Source organism: Gymnoscopelus microlampas (assembly GCF_963454915.1).
Source record: "Gymnoscopelus microlampas genome assembly, chromosome: 13".
Taxonomy (NCBI): domain Eukaryota; kingdom Metazoa; phylum Chordata; class Actinopteri; order Myctophiformes; family Myctophidae; genus Gymnoscopelus; species Gymnoscopelus microlampas.
The window spans coordinates 8,354,926-8,375,974 of record NC_139950.1 but is presented as its reverse complement, the minus strand read 5'-3'; the positions used below and the strand labels follow the sequence as shown (position 1 = coordinate 8,375,974).

The 21,049-nt window shown below is 41.7% G+C and overlaps 2 protein-coding genes across 2 annotated transcripts in view; both read left to right on the top strand.

Annotated features, from left to right (window-relative positions):
* LOC311058907 (myoferlin-like) overlaps positions 1-21,049 on the top strand; it is a gene marked incomplete at its 5' end in the record, with an annotated part of 235,365 nt that overhangs the window by 115,726 nt on the left and 98,590 nt on the right. The window lies entirely within an intron of this gene.
* Positions 2,112-20,266, top strand: LOC311058782 (putative serine/threonine-protein kinase irlB). Its single transcript, XM_084076254.1, has 11 exons — positions 2,112-2,403; positions 8,048-8,205; positions 9,122-9,223; positions 9,794-9,885; positions 15,038-15,530; positions 15,646-15,806; positions 15,891-16,111; positions 16,216-16,339; positions 17,086-17,177; positions 18,695-18,826; positions 18,963-20,266. Exons 1-11 carry the CDS (start codon positions 2,243-2,245, stop codon positions 19,315-19,317), a joined length of 2,091 nt encoding a protein of 696 aa, XP_083932380.1. The 5' UTR covers positions 2,112-2,242; the 3' UTR covers positions 19,318-20,266.

The following is a 21,049-nucleotide window of genomic DNA, read 5'->3' as shown; positions in this document are numbered from 1 at the left end:
GGACAGATTAGATCATGACTTGCCTTTCTCCACGATAAAGGTGTACCTGGCGGCCATCTCCGCTTGCCATGAAGGTTTCGATGGCGAGTCGGTGGGCAAGCAGTCGCTGGTGCATCGGTTCATGAACGGCGCCAAGCGTGCTAGGCCAGTGAACAGACCTTTGTTTCCTAAGCTCTCTATGAGTGAGGATTGCATGCGGTTTTCGGACGATGGCCAGAGGGTTTTGTTGAAACCCAACTTGGCATATGTGTCCAAGACCAGCGTGGTCGCCAGAGCTCCTGTGGAGCTAGGGGCTTTTCATCCTCCGCCGTTCACTTTGGCAGAGGATGAACGGTTGCATTGTCTCTGTCCAGTAAGAGCGTTGAAGCTTTACTGTCAGATGACGGCGGCTGGCCGTGAGTCACCTCAGCTTTTCGTCTCCTACGGCCGAGGCCGGAGGAAGGCGGTGGCTAAAACGACTCTGTCCAGATAGATCGTGGAGGCGATTCGGTTGGCCTATGGGAGTAGTGGCACTGCTGTCCCGGTGGGACTGAGGGCCCATTCTACTCGGAGTGTGTCTGCATCTTGGGCCCTTTATAAAGGGGTGTCGTCGCAGGACGTATGCTCGGCAGCCAACTGGTCGTCTCCCTTGACATTCGTGTCTTTCTACAGCCTGGATGTGGCGGCATCGGAGATGGCGCACACGGTCCTGGGTGTGGTGGCTGCGCCAAGGTAGGTCGGAATAGTAGTGCGTGAGGGCATGCTTTTCCTCCTACTCTTAAGCAGTGGCTGGTTTCAGACGTACAGTTTGAGAGATAGGCCTGGGGGGCATGTTCTCTCTCTCTTGTGGTCTGGCTGGTCCTCTACGCCTTCTAAGAACCCGATAGACAGGGTTCAGAGAGGAGGAGGCCTTGGTTTCTCTACCACGAATCGGTCAGACTGCGGTCTGTCTGGATTGGTGGCTAGGGACAGGACTTAGATCTGTCAAGGTCTTGCCCTATAAGTCCTTTTGCACCATGATCCTGTGGGGTCATGGGTTGCCTATAGGCCAAGGTCAAGTCGGGGACTTGACCTGTGGCCTTGGGTGGGCATTTGGGTGGGGTTGGTGTAACACATACATGTGTCCCATAGTAAGTACCATACTGGAACTTACGATATAATAACCCTAGGTTACAACTGTAACCCAGGTTTTATTAGTAATGTAAGTATGGTACTTACGTTTAAACCCCCTCTGTGTGCAATCAAGCATACAGAGTGGAAGGTTTCCGAGGTCGAGCTTAGGTGACGCAATGGTATTTATACCACCACCGGTTGCCGGTGTTTTGCGTCACACTAACCCTACTCCAATCATCAATGAGGATTGGAATTCGGGAGTCCGGTGTGCTTGCTCTGTAGCATCGCTAGAGGGCGATGATATCCCATAGTATGTACCATACTTACATTACTAATAAAACCTGGGTTACAGTTGTAACCTAGGGGTTTCAAATAATTGTAGTGGAGTAAAAGTAATATTTGCCTCTGAGATGTAGTGGAGTGAAGTATTGAAAATGGGAAATACTCCAGGAAAGTAAAAATTCCTACACACACACACACACACACACACACACACACACACACACACACACACACACCCACACCCACACCCACACCCATACACACACACACACACACACACACACACACACACACACACACACACACACACACACACACACACACATGCAGCATCAAGAGGCCAAGCCCAGCAGATGTTCCATGAAGAACATGCATCTTGTAAACACCATGAGATGTATTAGAGGTTAATGTGCTGCTCACTGATACAGTGACGGGATTCTAACATGTTTTGCAACCAACAGAGGTTTTGGGAGGGGGCTTATGCTTATAGTGCGTACCAAAAAATCCTGAAGGGGGCGTCTTTAGATATTCTCTCAAGTAGGATAGGTAATGCGTCATCTGATCGTACTGTCCCTTAGGGACCCTAAACCTCATACTCGACGTAAGACCCTATAAGCATAAGGAACGGAGGGGGAGACCAAAAAGGGGAGGGGGGCTGGTGGGTTTGACCGTCAATTATGTCATCCGTCAGGTTGACATAATCAAGTTGAGGTAATAGGGATGCTAAGAAACTCAGAGTAACTTAATTCTACGGCTACATAATGGACAATGTTTGTCGGTGTCGCACTCTGCCGGCACCCGACGCTGTGGGACCTCATCTAGGAGCTATACAGCGGCGGAGAGGCTCAGATTGGAGCTGGTAAAATAGATGAGAACGAAAGCAACTTTTCCGTTCTTTTCTCAAGGAGCAACAACAATGATGGAGTATTGTTCCTTCAGTGTTTGTTCCATAAAGTCATGGATGTGGATTTATTTCAACGTTCTCCTGGTCATATGGACCAGTTGTTACAACACATCTGTGACAGGTAAGTTATATACAACTTATTATTACAACTTAAAGGTTACAGTGGAGTAACGGTTTCTCCCTTCCCAAACCCTGCATTAAATCCTAGGGTGCCTTGACGCAAGTCCAGGATGCCTCAGAATACTTTGATAATATTTGGAATTTATCAGTGGGAACCTCTCCCAGCTCCGAGATGAGGTTCCTCGTTTCTCGGTGCCGTTTTAGCAGTACATTGTCGCACATTTTCCACTTTACATGTTTCTTACCCCTTTCTGCACATCGTATCCAAAAAGTAAAGGTTTTCTGCCATTCTCTCAGATATTTTAAGTTCTAGCGCACGATAAAAGCTATCCAACGAGTTGAAAAAAAGTATTTAATTCGCCTCTCTCCTCAGCCGGTTCCATAATATTTTGCATTAGAAGATGCAATTCAACATTTGACCAGTAGGGGAATCAGTAATGTTATCTCTATGGGCGCAACTCTTGCGCAATGTTTTAAAAACATGTAACCGGATGAGGACCGAGGCGAATTAAATACTTTTTTCAACTCGTTGGATAGATTTTATTGTGCGCTAGAACTTAAAACATCTGAGAGCATGGCAGAAAACCTTTACTTTTTGGATACGATGTGCAGAAAGGGGTAAGAAACATGTAAAGTGGATTTTTTTTGGAGAGAGAGAGAGAGAGAGAGAGAGAGAGAGAGAGAGAGAGAGAGAGAGAGAGAGAGAGAGCAACGGGTCCTCCTGCGCATCACTTCCACTGGGGTCCTTGGGAGTGTTCCAGGGGGTCCCTGGGGGTCTGATCTACAAGCTCACAAGGAGTGGCAATGCACGCATTGTGAGCTGGTAGATCGGCTATTTTCAAAAACTTTTTGAGACAATGTGAAAAGATTGGACTATTTTAACACCACAAATATAATATGGTGGTCCCTGCCTTGGCACTAACCTCTTGGTTGGACATGGTCATAAAGTCAGTGGAAAAAGTATTCACATTTTACTTAAAGGTAGGGTAAGTGATAAATATTTTATTCTTTTTGTAAAAAAGGTTAAAGTACTTTAGATAGTAATCATTGCTACGTAGTGTCTGTTCGGTCACAGGGGTCTCTCCAGCTCTTTAGTAAACAGAACATATAGTACATTTTCAGATATATGTGGTAACCAGACATTTCGCCCTAAATCCATTTCGCCCGTGTTTTGAGCGGATATTTCGCCCACCCCAGACATTTCGCCCATACATTTCGCCCACCCCAGACGTTTCGCCCATACATTTCGCCCACCCCCAGACATTTCGCCCATCAGTTGTGCGAGATTCATTATAAATGGCTTTATTTAAGAGGGGAATTTTCAGTCATCTGCGGACTACTTTTTTTCGCCGATAAAGTATAGTTTTGGACCATGACGGAGGCGCGCCGACTCAGCAGACCTTGAGGCTGAGGAGTTGCGCCCGAGCGCCTCCAGGCGCGAGTGCCCGCAAGTTAACGACCAGCCGATGGTCTGCTAGTCGACTACGCGCCGTCCGAGTTATGTACCGGTCCGATAGGGACAGAATCATAAATATTTTTCGTGGGGACTGCGTTTGCCCCACTGACTGCGTCTCTCACACACACACACACACACACACACACACACACACACACACACACACACACGCGCGAGAGAGAGAGAGCTTTTATCTAACCCTAACCCTCTCTCATTCTCTCACACAAACGGCCAGCTAGCTTCACTATATATTATTAACTGTAGCGGGCGAAATGTCCGTGAAATGGGCGAAATGTCTGGGCGAAATGCGAAATGGGCGAAATGACTGGTGTTCCATTTTCAGGTAGGTGACAACATTTAAGCCAATCAGGAGAGAGCACTGAAAATGCATTTTCTGTTTAATAAAGAGCTGGACAGACATGGAGACTCCTTTTACTGAACAAACACTCTATAGCAATGAGTACTATCAGAATATAGAGCTATTTAACACGCATTTTAACCAAAGTAAATCACTACCCTACCTTTAAGTAAAAGTATCAATGCTGCAATGTAGAAAGTAAACAAGTAAAAGTCTGGAATTAAAAATGTAGGCTTGAGTAAAAGTACAAAAGTATTGGTACCAAAATGTACTTAAAGTACCAAAACTAGAAATAGGCTACTCATTATGCAGAATGTCCCAGTTCACAAGTTTTCAAATGTATGACATCTATAAAAAGAATCTTAGAAGTAGAAGTAAAAGTATTGAAAATGGGAAATACTCCAGGAAAGTAAAAAAATCCTCAAAAGTGTACTTAAGTAGGCTACAGTACTTGAGTAAATGTAAATTAAGTTACACACACACACACACACACGCACACACGCACACACGCACACACACACGCACACGCACACACACACACACACACACACACACACACACACACACACACACACACACACACACACACACACACACAATGCAGAATCATTTGCTGTGGCTGTGTCTTCACCCATGGGGAAAGGAAGGAAGAGGCCGTGCCAAGCCCAACAGATGTTCCATGAAGAACAGGCATCTTGTAAACACCACGAGATGTATTAGAGGTTAATGTGCTGCTCACTGATACAGTGATGGGATTCTAACACCTGTTTGCAACCAACAGAGGCTTTGGGAGGGGACTTATGCTTAGTAGTGCGTACCAAAAAGATCGGCTATTTTTGGTGAATGTTCCCCCCAGAATAGGGATGCTGAGGTTTAAGGTTTAACGCCAAGTAGTATAAAAGTTATTTTCAATCTGTCCTAATAAAAACAGATATTCTCTCAAGTTTGCTTCGTGACATTGATTAACACACTTTGTCTAAAAGGTCCGTCCAAAAAAGTCCTTGCGGTCTTGTTTCCATTGAGGTAATTTTATTCAATTCATAAACATATAAAGTGGCACCAAACTGTTCAATATCATCACAATAAACACCAAAAAAACACAATATGTACAGAGTCGGGGGGAAAATGGGGGGGGGGGGATGAGAGCCAAGGGGGAAAAGGGGGGGGGGGGTCATCTGTCTAAGGGAGAAGTGGTACTACCTCCCCCTTTGGCCTCCTGAAATGTAAACATAAATGTAGGGTGCTGTAATGTAATTCAGGGGTGAAAAAGTTATTTACAGAGGAGACCTGAGACAAACATGTTTGAGAACCACTGTTTTAGTGGACAAGTAATGTGAGGTAGGCCTACTATTCACTGTAGGACTTGTAAAGTGGTCAAGGAGTCATAGATCGTATTGTAGATGTATTTCTCTCTGTCATAATAACTAGGGGTTTTATATCACACTATATGATTGATCACACACTGAGATTTCACCAGCATGATATCCAGACCTGACACCACACACAACACACTGTATAGTTGTCTAAATACATTGTTTTGTTTTAAGGACAACGTCGGGTCATATCAGGTCAGGTCATAGGGTCATCTCAGCCTGTGGGGGCCATGGAGGGAGATGATGTCATCCTTCCTTGTCACGTTGAACCATCTGAGAACATGGAGAATGGGTCAGTGCGATGGTACAGACCTGACCTGATCCCACAGCATGTGTACGGGCTCCAAGATGGACGTGTCATTACTGACTATCAGAACCCGTTGTACAAACAGAGGACGTCTCTGTTTCCTGATCAGTTGTCTCATGGTAACATCTCACTGAAGCTGACCAGTGTGAAGCTCTCAGACAAGGGGAAGTACCAGTGTTTGGTTCCACACCTGCACAGCAGCAGTTTTATCCAGCTCCATGTTGGTAAGATTTACTGTTCATAAACAATGGATGTAAAAACAACAATAAAGTGCATGACAACATAGCTGTCATTAAGTCAATACTAAAAGGCTCAGTGAGTCAAGCTGATTGAGAGAGCCTCACAAACTGACAGCGATGAAAGACGTACTCAGATAGTTTTTTACTTAAGTAAAAGTATCAATACCACAATGTAGAAATACTCTGTTACAAGTGAAGGCCTGTAGTCAACATTTTACTTGGGTAAAAGTAATAATAATAATAATAATAATAATAATAAGTACCCTTATTATTATTATAATTATAATAATACTAAAAGTGATCTGCATCAAAATACACTTATACCATTAAAAGTAGTAAATGAGTTGTAAAAGTCAAACAAACAAACAAATCAAACAAACAAACAAACAAACAAACAAACAAACAAACAAAAAATCAAACAACCAATCAATCAAACCCAAAAATGGTAACGTTATATACAGCTTATTAAAACGTAAAGGTTATTACAGTAAAGTGACGGATAGAGAAGGGAGTGGCTGCAGATGATTTTAGTGGATAAGTAATGTCAGATAAGGCCTACTTTACACTGTAGGACTAGTAAAGTGGTCGAGGAGTCATATAGATATTTATGTATTTCCCACTATATAAAAGTCTCTGTCATAATATCTAGTGGTTTTATATCACACTATATGATTGATCACACACTGAGATTTCACCTGGATGAGATCCAGACCCGACACCACACACAACACACTGTACATTTGTCTAAATACACATTAAACATTACAGATTAATATCTCTACTCTAAAGACATTGTTTTGTTTTAAGGATTGCGTCAGGGCCAGGCCATAGGGTCATCTCAGCCTGTGATGGTCATAGAGGGAGATGACGTCATCCTTCCTTGTCACGTTGAACCACCTGAGAACATGAAGTGGGGGACGGTGATGTGGGCCAGACCTGACCTGAACCCATATTATGTGCACTATCTCTCTAATGGACGTGTAAATACTGACGGTCAGAACCTGGCGTACAAAGGGAGGACATCTCTGTTTCCTGATCAGTTGTTACATGGTAACATCTCACTGAAGCTGACCAGGGTGAAGCTCTCAGACGAGGGGAGGTACACGTGTGAGGTATACCCCTGGGAGGTGGGAGGTACACACCTGCACAGCAGCAATTTTATCCAGCTCCATGTTGGTAAGATTTACTGTTCATAAACAATGGATGTAAAAACAACAATAAAGAGCATGACAACATAGCTGTCATTAAGTCAATACTAAAAGGCTCAGGGTCCTATCAGTGAGTCAGGCTGACTGAGAGAGCCTCACAAACTGACAGCAGTGGAAGAAGTACTCAGATAGTTTTTTACTTAAAGCTATACTAGGTCACTTTTTCAAAACAACTAAAGTTAAAGTCAATATATTTTGTGAGTGGCAAATGTTTCACAACACCCATTCCATGAATGTCACCCCCGAAAGCCTTTTATAAACATATTTTCTATTGAAAGTGGACAGGGGCGGCTTTTCCGCGAAAATTACGATAAAAAAAATTACAATAATAATAATAACTAGAATTTTAGAATTACTATTATGTCATGCATTAACATGGAAATGGTGTTCGATCAATATACCAATAACTGTCAACTATTAAACAATTTAATTGTTGTAAAAAACAACAACATACAACTTGATGTGAACGACTATGTCAGATTATCATTTCATCATAAAGTCTGGTCTTCATCCACAGCTGTTTTTACTCTGGACTCACAACAAAGCAGAAAGATGTATTTCTCAGGCTCCTTGATAAGCACATTTATTTATTTATTAGTAAATGTACATTTATCCAAAGTGACTTACTGTAACACACAGCAGAATTGATGGATTTAATATTGCGTAATGTAACAGTTGTGTCATGACTCACTGTCTTTCAGAGCCCAGAGTGGAGGTGAGAGAACCAACTGTAGGACCAACAGAGAGAGGACCAGCTGAGAGAGGATCAACTGTAGGAGTAATTGCAGGCATTATTATTACAATGATCCTCATCTTGGTGGCAGCAATACTGGGATATTTATACTGGAAAAAGAAGAAGCAAACTAGTAAGTCTTCAACTAATTTGTCAAATTATATATATGGTCCATACACACACACACACACACACCACACGCGTTCCGTCGCGAACCCTCCCCCCCTGTAGGTTCTGTGATCTCATTTAACATCTTTTAAGTATTTTTACTAATTTGAAGTACTTTAAAGTGTTTTTACTGACTTTTACGTTATTTTACACATGTTAACATATTTTAAGTTTTTACTCATTTTAGCTACTTTAAAGTATCTTTACTAATTTTAAGTATTTTTACTAATTTTAAGTATTTTTACTCAATTTATTGACTTTCTTTTAAAGTACTGATACCGGTACTCAAACTGTAGATTGGTCATTTCAATGTGAGTGTGTGTGTGTGTGTGTGTGTGTGTGTGTGTGTGTGTGTGTGTGTGTGTGTGTGTGTGTGTGTGTGTGTGTGTGTGTGTGTGTGTGTGTGTGTGTGTGTGTGTGTGCGCATGTCTTTAAGTGGCTCATGTGTTGCACTCCTGTTTGTGTTTAATTAGTGTAACTGGTTGCATCTTTGTGTTCCAATCAGTTGCAGCTGTTGTTGCCTACACAGGGACATACATACATACATACAAACAAACACACTCGGTCAGTTCTTGGAAATGTCTTCAAAATGTACAAAGGTGTACGATAACGAGCCCCTAAATGGACATGTATAGGGTGTTTGTTTTTTAGGGTGACAGGTTTCTTTTTTGTGCATTTATATATATATATATATATATATATATATATATATATATATATATATATATATATATATATATATATATATATATATATATATATACATATACATATATATATATATATATATATATATATATATATATATATATATATACATATACATATAAATATACACAGTACACACATGTGTTTCTATGTTTCCATGTGTTCCATTACAGAGCCATCAGAATCCAATGAGATGACTAACATGGGAGACATCACCATGTCAGTAGAAGAGGAGATAGAGCAGCTGTCCACAGCCAGAAGAACATCTCCAACTGGTGCTGTGCCTTGCCGTGGGGGTGGGGGGGGGGGGGGGGTGGTTTAAGAATCTGGCCCGGTCAACGATAGAATCCACCATACGCCAGTGGATTCGATGTTAGGTGATTAGATGGTAGGGGAGGAACTGAAGCCATGGGTGGCTGCTCTGTCCAGGATTCAGGAGTGTACTACAGGAAGGGATGGCATTGCTAGTCAGCAGAGGTAGTCTGACAGCTAAATAGGTGGAGGCTGACAGTTGATCGATGGCTAACCGCTAGCAGCAGATTAATGGAGATGGAGAGAAAAATGTACAAAGGTGTACGATAAAGAGCCCCTAAAAGGGACATGTTATAGGGTGTTTGTTTTTTAGGGTGACAGGTTTCTTTTTTGTGGGTGGGGAAAAACAATGTGTATGCAGAAAAGGGGGAAACATATGTCATGTACATTTATATATATATATATATATATATATATATATATATATATATATATATATATATATATATATATATATATATATATATATACACATACATAATATGAAATGTATGTGTGTGTGTTTCCATGTGTTTCCATATGTTCCATTACAGAGCCATCAGAATCCAATGACATGCGTGTTAACTTCAGAATGGGCCCTGGGCAAAACCTGATTTTCGGGGGGCCCCCCCTCGCTGCATATAAGGTAAAATATAAGATATGAGGTGCTTATCCGCTTGCCCCAAATGTTAACTAGGTGTCCGGAGTGTTTGTGTAATGTATTAGTCCATATTTTTCAAAAAAGAAGTGTTTTAATCCCATCTGTGGCCGAACGGCATTTCCCCCCCCATGTTTACTTCCTGTTTACATTGAGTGTTATTCCGGCTTTCACCGGATGCGCCCCGTCACTACCGCGAACAGCGTTTTTCTTTCGCCTCGCAGTAGCGGGGGGCGGGTGGGGCTGGGAGGAGCAATGCTCTCACTAAATAAGTGTAGAGGAATATCTTGTGGAGTTTCAGCTACTATGCATCCAAGAAATATAGCTTATAAGGATTTGTAATGTAAGGAATTTGTAATTTGTAAGGAAATTAGAGGTCCTCCATTATCATCACTTCAGGTGGGTTGGTATAAGAACGTACGTCCAGTCGTGAAAGTTACATCATACAAAGGTTTATTATAGAAAAGTTCACAGCATCAGAAGATAAGCAGGCAGCATAAGGAGCTATTATGTGGTCCGAATTATCTCTCCTCTCTCCTCTGCGTGGCCCTTATATATCGTTCAGGGGCTCCCAGAATCTATGTCCCCCTCCGTCCTGACTCGGGCACCTCCCTGTCTCCCCACTTCTCTGAGCGGTCATGCGTCATTATTACACAACATTTGACCGGGGAAGCATCCGCGCTGTTCCTACATTGATACATAATATGATACTTCATGCTTAATAATACAATACTTCATAGAATGACATTTCATGGATAATGATATTTCATGTTACATTCACAGTGTACCTTAACTCCTTTATATTAAGGTACAGGGGTTCAGGGTTACTTTTCAAGGTCTTTGGATTGTCGACCCAGAAAGGATTTAACTCTTTCTGAACATGTTACTATATATTTGGTTAATACAATTGATTAATACATTCCATTAATACATTCATTATCGGTTCCTTTCTTCGTAGCCTTCATACCATCTTTCACAAAATTCTTCACATTGTATCTCAACATTAATAAACATTAATGACCCTCAATACAATTAGTTAATGAATAAATAAATTAATAAAACAAACATTAATACATTCATGATATGTGTTCATATATCTTCAATATTTTAGCTTTTTGTTGATTCTTATAAAATCTTTCCCTTATCACCTGTATAGCTTTTTAGCTTAGCCAATATTTGCAGCAGAGTTGGTAATTCTCTTTCCTGTAGATTCTCGCCTATTCCTTATAGTGGTCTTCTTCCGGTAGGTCTCTTTCATAGTGCAATAGTTCCATAGTGCAAAAGCGCGACAGTTCGAAAAAAAAAAACGTTCAAACCATACTTAAACCTTTACTTGCTTCTACAATGGCAGCTCATTTAGATGTAGGCCTACGTAGGTTTATGGTTTCCCAAGGACTATAGCCGTTTCAGTCATTTAGTCCAACTTCACTGTAGCCTATGGTAGCCTTTTCATAAATGATATTGTGAAATATTAGACTGAATGTTTCCTTTATCCTCATCTTGCGCCAATGCAAGCAACTGTTTCGCCAAGTTTTATTTTTGTTGTTTCTCATAAGCATGCATCCGTTGTCCGTCAACAACACAGCCGTCTGTGCCTTGACTTCTGTGCACTGACTGCGCCAGGCTCTTTACTGGTGACATTCCAGGACAAACTGGGGGGTAAAGCTAAGACTCTCGTAGATACAAAAGTAAAAGTCCGACTTGATAAAATACATCTACGATAGCCTTGATCTAAGGCTAGCATCGTACATACACATCCACTAACATGTCCGCAATGTAATGGCTTATTTAGTGTTTGCAGTAAACTGTAGTTTACAACATTTTCAAGTCTAATGTCGACAGCAGCAGTGGTCGAAAAAGTACTCAAATCTTTTACTTAAGTAAAAGTATCAATGTAATGCAATGTAGAAATACTCTGTTACAAGTAAAAGTCCGGAATTAAAAATGTACTTGAGTTAAAGTACAAAAGTAATGGTATCAAAATGTAATTAAAGTACCAGAAGTAAAAGTACTCATTATGCAGAATGTCCCATTTCACAAGTTTTCAACATTCAACAATGTGTTTTAATAATAATCAAAATCTACAAAGTAACTAGTAACTAAAGTTTTCAAATAATTGTAGTGGAGTAAAAGTACAATATTTGGATCTGAGATGTAGTGGAATAGAAGTAAAAGTATTGGAAATTGTAAATACTCAAGTGAAGTACAAAAATTGTAAATGTACCCATTTACTTTACACCAGGACACTATGTCGGTTCAATACTAGCCATGTTTCAGGGCTAGTTCAATAAAACCTTTCATGGCTGGTTTTACATTACCTTCATTGAGTTTTAGGAAAAGGTGCTTCAGTATCACATTAGTTTGTCTGCTATATACTGTACTTTGGACAGAAGCCAGTTGTGTAAGTCAAGAAAGTAATCCATCATCCATGCAAGTTTAATGTCAGCGAACTTGTGTCATTCTGTTGCACTTGTGTCTGTTACTACAGAATATGCGTCGACACGCATTATTGTTCTTTTCTTTATCTCAGTATAAAAAAATCAAGGCACGGTGGCGCTGGCGCCTCACAGCTAGAAGGCCCTGTGTTTGATTCCCGCCGGGGACGCTGTGGGCGTTGTGGGCGTGTCCTCTCCTCCACGGCATCAGCGCCCATACCCTAGGTGGGGTTGACGAAAGGGCCTTTCTGTGTGGAGTTTGCATGTTCTCCCTGTGTCTCCTAGGACCTAGGGTAGTTAATACCCTCACAAAAACATGTAGTAATCCTGTTCGCTATACCGCCTCCCCCATGACAGCCGGGGCGCCTGATGGAGGGGAAGGGAACTGGTTGGAATAACATGTTCCATCCACGCGCTACGTCCTTTCGTGGAAACTCCCCCCTGTCAGGTGACAAGAAGCTCAGTTGGCTCTCATGCATTGAAGGTGGCATGAGCTCGGCCCTGGGCTCCCTAGGCTGGTAGGGGGAGTGTAGTGCCCAGGATCACTTAGAACATTGACACTGGGTGAAAAGAAGGGTTACAAAATCGTGGGATAAAAAAAAATGAAAAAAATAAATAAATACAAAAATCAAGACAACCCGTGTAGTCGTAGGCTGCTCTTTCTTTACCATCTAAAACAAACAAACTCAGCAGCTGATATGACATCAAAGGCCTTGCTACTCCTCCCCCCCCCCCCCCCCCCCCGCCTTCACAAGGCAAAGCTAGTTGAGCGAACAAACAGAGATTGAACCACTCAAGCCACTCAATGCCATTACTACTGTCGTATATTGGACCTTTTTGGATATTTTATGGACATTACAAGCAAATCTAAAACAATATATCTCAAGATTAATTCACTCAAGTCCACGTTTGCATACAGACATGTTGCATAGACCTGATGCTAATCCTGAGCCATTGTCTGAAGAGGAGAGGCTGGCTGCTAGCTGTGAACTGTAAATTACCATTCTATTGTTAACTTGGAGACAGTGGCCCTCATTTATCAACGCGGTGCAGCCCAAATAATGGGCGTACGGCGAGATCACCGCACCTTTCGGCATTTATCAATATATCCTGACGTGGGCTTCATCGTACGGTACGCTGAAATCTCACGTCTGGTCGGGACCAGTTGTTGACGTTGGCTGCACCCGTTTATTCCATCCCAGACCTGCGGAGCAACATTGTTTGACTGTCTGAGAGGCATCTGGACACATAATCCACTCATAAATGTATATCTACACTAATAAATAATCCCTGTGAAAATATAACATTTTATAAAGTAATGTAAACAAACTGCTTTAACAGTCATTCAGATAAGATTGTAGATCTGGCTGTATTGAAAATAGCAGATCTACAAGCTCACAAGCCAGCAACGCGTTGTGAGCTTGTAGATCTGCTATTTTCAAAATATACGGGCGCTTCTGAGAGAGCACTCTTCTGCGAGAGCACCAGCGGCGCTGCTGTTATATTTTCATGGCCACCGGGAGATCAGACATTTAACCCATGGTCCAACACACACCAGCCTTTATTCATTAATGTTCTCTCCAGGCTATCTCTCATTAATGCGGAGCGGGACAGGACTCGCCCGTCCGACGGTCCGAGTCTCACTGGGAAATGGGAATAGCCTACATGACGGCTTTATTTTAGTGTAACTCGAACGCGCACTGCTCGGTATGGGTTAAATAAATTAATATACAAACGTATTCCATTCATGGCGATGTGATTGGTATCATAATATGTCATTCATGTAGGCTACAAGCCTAAGGGCGTGTGTGTGTGTGTGTGTGTGTGTGTGTGTGTGTGTGTGTGTGTGTGTGTGTGTGTGTGTGTGAGAGAGAGAGAGAGAGAGAGAAGGGGGCGTGTGCGTGTGTGGCGAGCGAGGGAAACTCTTTCTTATTGGCTTTTCATGATGTCTTCTTTGGTCGTATTCTGGTTCTTCAATCTTCATGTCGTAAAATCGCGGCGTTTTGAGAATATTTAAGGGCGTGTTATTTAAATGACGCTCGGTTTCAGACGTGAGATTTATCAAGGCTGGGACCAAATGTACGCTCGGATCAGCTGTGTAGGATGCGTTGATAAATGTGACTTTGACGTTGGTGTACGGCCGAATATATGGAAAAATATACAAAATATTTATACGCTGCGTTGATAAATGAGGGCCAATGTGATCAGAGAGTGGCCTCTTCCTGGTCACACCTCGACAGCTGGATGCAGGATGCAGCCAGAGACACATTAACATTTAGAGACATTGATCAAAGAGTTGATCTGATCACCTATAGGGTTCTCACTGACCCCCACACACACAAATGTACCCGTCTGTTTTGAATGTGCTAGCTACCTACAGTATATAGGCTGACTGAAAATGTGACTCAGGACTGTGCCCTAGTCCAAGCCGAAGGGCTGTAGGACGGGGGCTCCCTGGTTCTCATGCTGTTTGTTGTTGCTGAATAAACCGAACTGATCAGACCTAGAGTCCGGACGTCTTCTCCACTTTATTACAAGCGGGCCTGGTAACTTACCACCTTTCTATGGCTATAGTTATGCTTCCATATACCACACTACGATACAGTCTGAACATCGTTTTTGTTATTAATTAAAAGTTTGATCTCCCAGTAGGCTTGTATTGTCTTTACAAAAAGTTATTTTAAGTTTTTTTTTTCTTTTTACAGGTTCCACTGAAATGGACCCGAGTCAGTAAAAGATGGAGGGAAAAGTTAGAGAAGCTTGCCAACATTGATGAATTTAAAGTTATCAAAGTTAGGAGTCTTCTGTTTGTGACAGATGAAGAATTCCGTATCGCAGTAGGAGGTGATCGAACTGAGGTCTTCTTAGGGTTAACAGAAGATGGCACTGAAGTCGCAGTGAAAAGAATGCCTAAATTATTTTTTCATCTGCTGAAGAACGAGACAGAGTTTTTACGTCTTCCAAAGCTTAAACATCCTTCAATTGTACGATATGTTGACTTTGCAGAAGATAAAAACTTTGGTTATCTTGGTCTTCAGTTGTGTGAATACACACTGGAAGAATACATCACTGAACACAACCTTTCTGACCTGATGAAGAAACAACTTGCACATCAGTTTTTCCAGAGCTTACGTATTCTTCATCACCAGGATCCTAAAATTCTCCACCGCGATATCAAGCCACAGAATGTCTTGATTGGTAAGCTACAGAGAAAAATAAATTAAATAGGTGAATAATATCAGAAATATGTAGCATATGCTGATTTATTATCTAAAACCCTTTATTATGATGATATACCCAATTTTCATTGCAGATATTCAAAGCAAGGCAAGACTGTCAGATTTTGGAATAAGCCGAGAATTACCTAAAGGAAAAACAACCCTAGTCACAAAGGTTGCAGGAACGAAACACTGGAGGGCAAAGGAGACTTTGGACAATGATCAATTCCCATATAAAAGAAGCACTGATATCCAGGTTGTTTTTTTATTGTGTGAGAACAATTTAATTAATAACAACAACATAAATATGTTCTTACTCATTTTCATGCTCATTCTTAAGGTGGCTGGGATGTTGATATATTACATCCTTTCTGGAGGACACCATCCATTTGGCAAAGGCGCTAGATGTGAAGGCAACATTCTGGATGGAAAGTTCAACCTGGACCATGTTCAGGATGTGGTTGCCAAGGATCTCATTGAGAGGATGATCAATGAAGACCCAAAGAAAAGACCTGGAGTGGAGGAATGCTTGGCTCATCCTTTATTTTGGTCAAACGACAGGTATAATAGAAATATTTTCCCTTCCACATTATTCATTCATTCCTATCTAAACGTTATTTCAGTTGAACATAGTCTAATGTTTTCAGTATAATATTTTTTTCCAGGAGAGTAGAGTACTTGAGAAGGATTGGAAAGGAGGTTGACAACTGTCCAGATGATGACAAGGACCTCATCACTGTACTGGACCAGTATGCTGAGCAGGGACAGTTCAACACATGGAAACACAAGGTAACTTTATTACTAATAGTGCATAAATGTATCCAGCATTATTTAGGCCTATCATTATCATACCCAGAATGTTCATCCCGACCTTAAAGGACGACTTCACCCATTTTCAACCTATCTTCATATAATTGGTCCTCACTAATGCTCATTATAATATGATACCATGTTTGGTCTATTCACTCTGTGTCTCAGAGGAGGGCTGTAGACGGTTCAGAAACCTGCCTACCAGTGACATCATCGATGGGGAATCCAAGCTAATAGAAACTGCAGTCTTTCTTCTCCTGGAAAGTTAGCATGCTATAATGGAAGCCATTGTCCTTGCGTTAATACAAATCAACATAACATTTTTATCTTGAGCATTTTTAAGGACCAATTATAAGAAGATAGGTTGAACATGGGTGAAGTTGTCCTTTAAGTCAGTTTCCAGTCTCACTGGAGCCCTCAAGGGAATGAAAGAATATTGCATTATCTCTTCATTCCTTTACAATACCTTTGTAATGCAATTAAATGCCTCTGTGTATGAAATGTGCTATTAAAATACACTTTCCTAACTAAAGCTCATATTCAGCTTTATGTTCCCAAGTCATTCATTTAATCTTCAAGCTGTATGTTTTTCCAGTTCCCACCTGAGTTGCTTCTTCTCATTGGATATTGATAGCTTGGCTTGTGCGTGTGTGCGTGCGCGCGTGTCAGTGTGTAAAAGATCAAGTCCCTTTCATTTGATCTTTAAGTTGTATATTTTGTTCCAGTTACCACTTGAGTTGAAGATGGATGAAATGAAGTCATACCCTGAGAACTCTTTTGGACTGCTGCGTTTCATTCACAATCTCCATGAGCACTAGTAAGTTTAATTACATTTAAAAACAACACAAACAGAAGTCCATTTATAAATAACAAACTACTGTATGTTATCACCTCAAAATTTATGGAGCACTTCTCAAGGTGTAAAATAGTGTTGGTCCAAGAAGGGTTAATTATCTTTGATTATTATTATTACTATTGTCTCCGCCAGGCCAAAAGGCATGGCGAGAGAATATGTTTTGCCCCCTGTCCGTCCGTTCGTGTGTCCGTCCGTCCGTCCGTCCGTCCTTCTGTCTGTTAACAGCTAATCTCCGCCACCGTTGGCCCAGTCGCTGTGAAACTGCACGCACACACTCCCTGGATGCCACAGCAGAACCTCTGCCCCACATTTTTCAGATCAGCCAGCCATTTTGTCCAAACAACACACAAATCAGTACACAGTATCTTCATGTGATCAACACGGATCTGTCCGATTTTCCATATTCCATCCTGATTGGCTAAGATTGGCTTCCAAAGTTTGCAGGATTGGTTTGTTTTGAACAAAATGCCTCAAATCATGAACGCAGCATGCGATTTCCGTAAAATTTTGTACGCACATTCCCACTAGGCCGAGGAAGAAATGCCCCCCTTTTCACATTGGCCTGTTATAGCGGCACCAGCAGGTCTAATTTAGCAAACCACATTTTTGGAACAAAATCATGAATGTAGTGTCCGATTGCTGTGAAAGGCCTAAGAAGAAATGGCACCCTTTTCACATTGGCGTATTATAGCGCCACCAGGAGGCCATAATAACCTACCTGACCTGGCTGAGACTTGTGCTCCGAGGAGCACTTTTTCTAGTTATTATTGAATTCAATAATTTTGTGTTTTACTGCTGTGGTATCACTGTGTGCGTGCGTGCGTCAGGCCCGGACTGGGACCAAAATTTGGCCCTGGCATTTTAGCCCAGACCGGCCCACCACAACCGGTGCGCAGATAGCAGACACTCTACCGCAATTTTCCGCGCACACGCCGGCAGATCTCCTAGCCTTCCCAATTGTCAGGCTCACCTGCCGCCCATGGGGCCAATCATGTGATGTCTCTCTCAGCTCTGTGAGCCGGTTCTACTGAAGGATTGGCCCTCTCCACTTAGAAGCTACCCAGCCCAAACATTACCGTAACTAATAATTGGGGCGTGCAACCCGGAAATGACCGCAATGATTTTTTGAAAAGAAAAAATATAGGCTATATAAAAAAAACTTTTTTTTTTGTTTGCCCAGTGGCCCACTGGCCCAGCGGCCCACCGGGCATATGCCATATGGTCAGTTCGCCCCTAGACTGAAAGAACGAGCCCAATCGATGGTCTTGAAGGGCGGAGCCAAACCGTTTGGAGCACTCTGATTGGTTAGGAGATAACAAGGTCCTAAGACCAGCGTTCCTGCAAGGTTCTCCCAGGCTTTTTTTCTTTTGAAACAAAAAAAAAGGCATGGGTTTCCGAGGCTAGTTCGCCCCTGGCGTGCGTGCGTGCGTGTTCAAAAATCAGATGTTGTGACTCCAGTCACTGCTTTGTGTTCACAGTGAAGAGGCAGCTGGTGTTGACCTGATGGAGATGTTTCCTGATCTGTTTGGATGTGTTTACCAGTTTGCCCAAAAACAAGACTGGAACTCAAGGCCAACCCTGAAGGACATGTTTCACACAGAAGATGTTCTGTATGAAAGTCCACAAACAAAAGAGAAAGACAATTTTCTGTCTATAAATGACTCTGTGTCTTGAAGGACTCTCATGAATAAAGAGTCCAATCTGCTGTATCCTGTAGTAACAAAACATGTTCCCCTCCCAATCTAGTTGTCTCCACCGGGAGGACATAGAGCCTCCATCCTACTCCTCCCATTCAACATTCCCCATCGACATGTGCCAACCAGCCAATAGGAGTACATGTAGCAGCAAAGATCACCCTCCCCCAGCCAATAGGAGTACATGTAGCAACAAAGACCAACCTCCCCCAGCCAATAGGAGTACATGTAGCAACAAAGAACACCCTCCCCCAGCCAATAGGAGTACATTTAGCAACAAAGATCACCCTCCCTGTATAGACATTGACAAAACCAGATGCACCACGGTGACCCCTACACTCCACAGAGGTACGCAGGTACTTTACCCCTGCACCACCCGAGCGCCCTCCTGTACAGCTTCAGTTTGAGCTACCTACTACATGGTACAGTAGCACCAGCTGAACATAAACTAGCCAGTTAATGGTGCGATACGATGCAAGGGCATTATTTTTTATAACATACTTTCAGTTGGGTTTCTGTTATTGTTGTTGTTTTTGACTTGTCTTGTGGATTTTTTATGATGTATTGTATGCAACGTACAGTATGTTGTCATCTGCCAGGAAACTCAATGGTTAGTAGTCCTTAGGGTGGTTGTATTCCATTGACCTTCTTTTATCGCAACAGAGAATTGATTGAATATTTTATTAAACAGAAATGACAACATTGTATATAATGAGCTACTTTAACTTTCGGTGACTCATTCAAAAAACGTTGTAATAACTTTGCTTTGGTAATAAAATAACATTCTCTATTGATAGAGTTAATCTTGATTGATCATAATCTGTCTAGTGTCCTAAACCTGCTTTAAATGTCAAATTAATATAATAGGTGTTATATTGGCCTAATTCAGTCATGTTAAATGTACTTCTGTACTCTCCTATTCTCCCTCTGTCTATGCAAGGTCAAACTAGCTACAGGCTTTCTGTGACTATCTGTTGTTTTGAGAACACTATATCTCGGTGTTCTTCTCCAATGCATAACCCTTCTTGCAGTGTCACGAAGTCACCACTGACCAGTGACCGGTCAGAGCCGAGGCCAACGTGTTGTTTGAGACATGTGGACGCTGTTTGTCCAAAGATAAACTGTCACACCATCATCATCATCTTCATCATCTACCATCATCATCTTCATCTGACGACGACGTAATCATCACTCTCCACCAATGGCAGGATTACACCTCCGACGGCTGGACGCTCGATGTATCTTCAATGATGTCATATGTTTATGTTAACGGACACTGTTAAAATCCAGTGCTTTCTCTGTTTAACGGGAGAGAGACGACGACCGATGATGCGTTAACACCTGTTGATACTGTAACCTTCCATACTCTCTCTGTCTGAAAAATATATTTCACTACATCCAATGGCTGCCTGTGTTCTGAGTCTGGTTTTTCTTTGTCGCCTTTTATGAAAGTTACCGGTACTTTGTGTGGGTGATAAGGAAAAACAGATCCATCATCTATTAATGTCAAATTCTCTAACGACTTCTGCTTTTTTTTTTATTTTTTATAAAACAACATTCGTTTTTGCTTACATGTATACAAAGATACATACAAATGCATATATATATTATACTCAAACGTGATGGAGACAGTTGGGAGGGGCCCGGCAGTACGTGTTAGGGGTTACGGGGGGCTTCCACTTAGAAAGGGGCCTAACGCCTTTTTCTAGTATTATTGTGTTGCTGTGGCAGTGTAAAGGCCTTGATACATGTGTACGTATTTGTGTCAATATCAACAAGCAACATCAGTTGTCAATGTTTACATTTCATTTTTCTATTGAGAAATAGCAACCTCTTACCTGGAAATGCCAGATCATCAACCTACCTAAAATACAAAAAACAAACAAACATGATGCACCACATACCATATCGTTATGAGGGAAACAATTGAATTGAATTATTTTGTATATACAAGTGGTGCGTAATATACTGTATATCCACTGTAATATGCATAAGATTATTTGAAATAATATGCACTTCCGGTGCTCAAACAATATTAAGAAGAATATTTAAGATAGTCAAAGGGACAGAGCCCTTTGACTATATTATGTGGGATAGAGAAAAGTCTATAACAAAGTTGATTTTGTCCTCATTTGCGTC

Bases quoted from the DNA above. Each gene is read 5' to 3' on its own strand.
- LOC311058782 (XM_084076254.1), top strand. From the start codon at position 2,243: ATGAGAACGAAAGCAACTTTTCCGTTCTTTTCTCAAGGAGCAACAACA. The intron at 8,206-9,121 runs GTAAGTCTTCAA...GTTCCATTACAG, and splicing joins GAAAAAGAAGAAGCAAACTA to AGCCATCAGAATCCAATGAG. The intron at 15,531-15,645 runs GTAAGCTACAGA...TTTTCATTGCAG, and splicing joins GCCACAGAATGTCTTGATTG to ATATTCAAAGCAAGGCAAGA.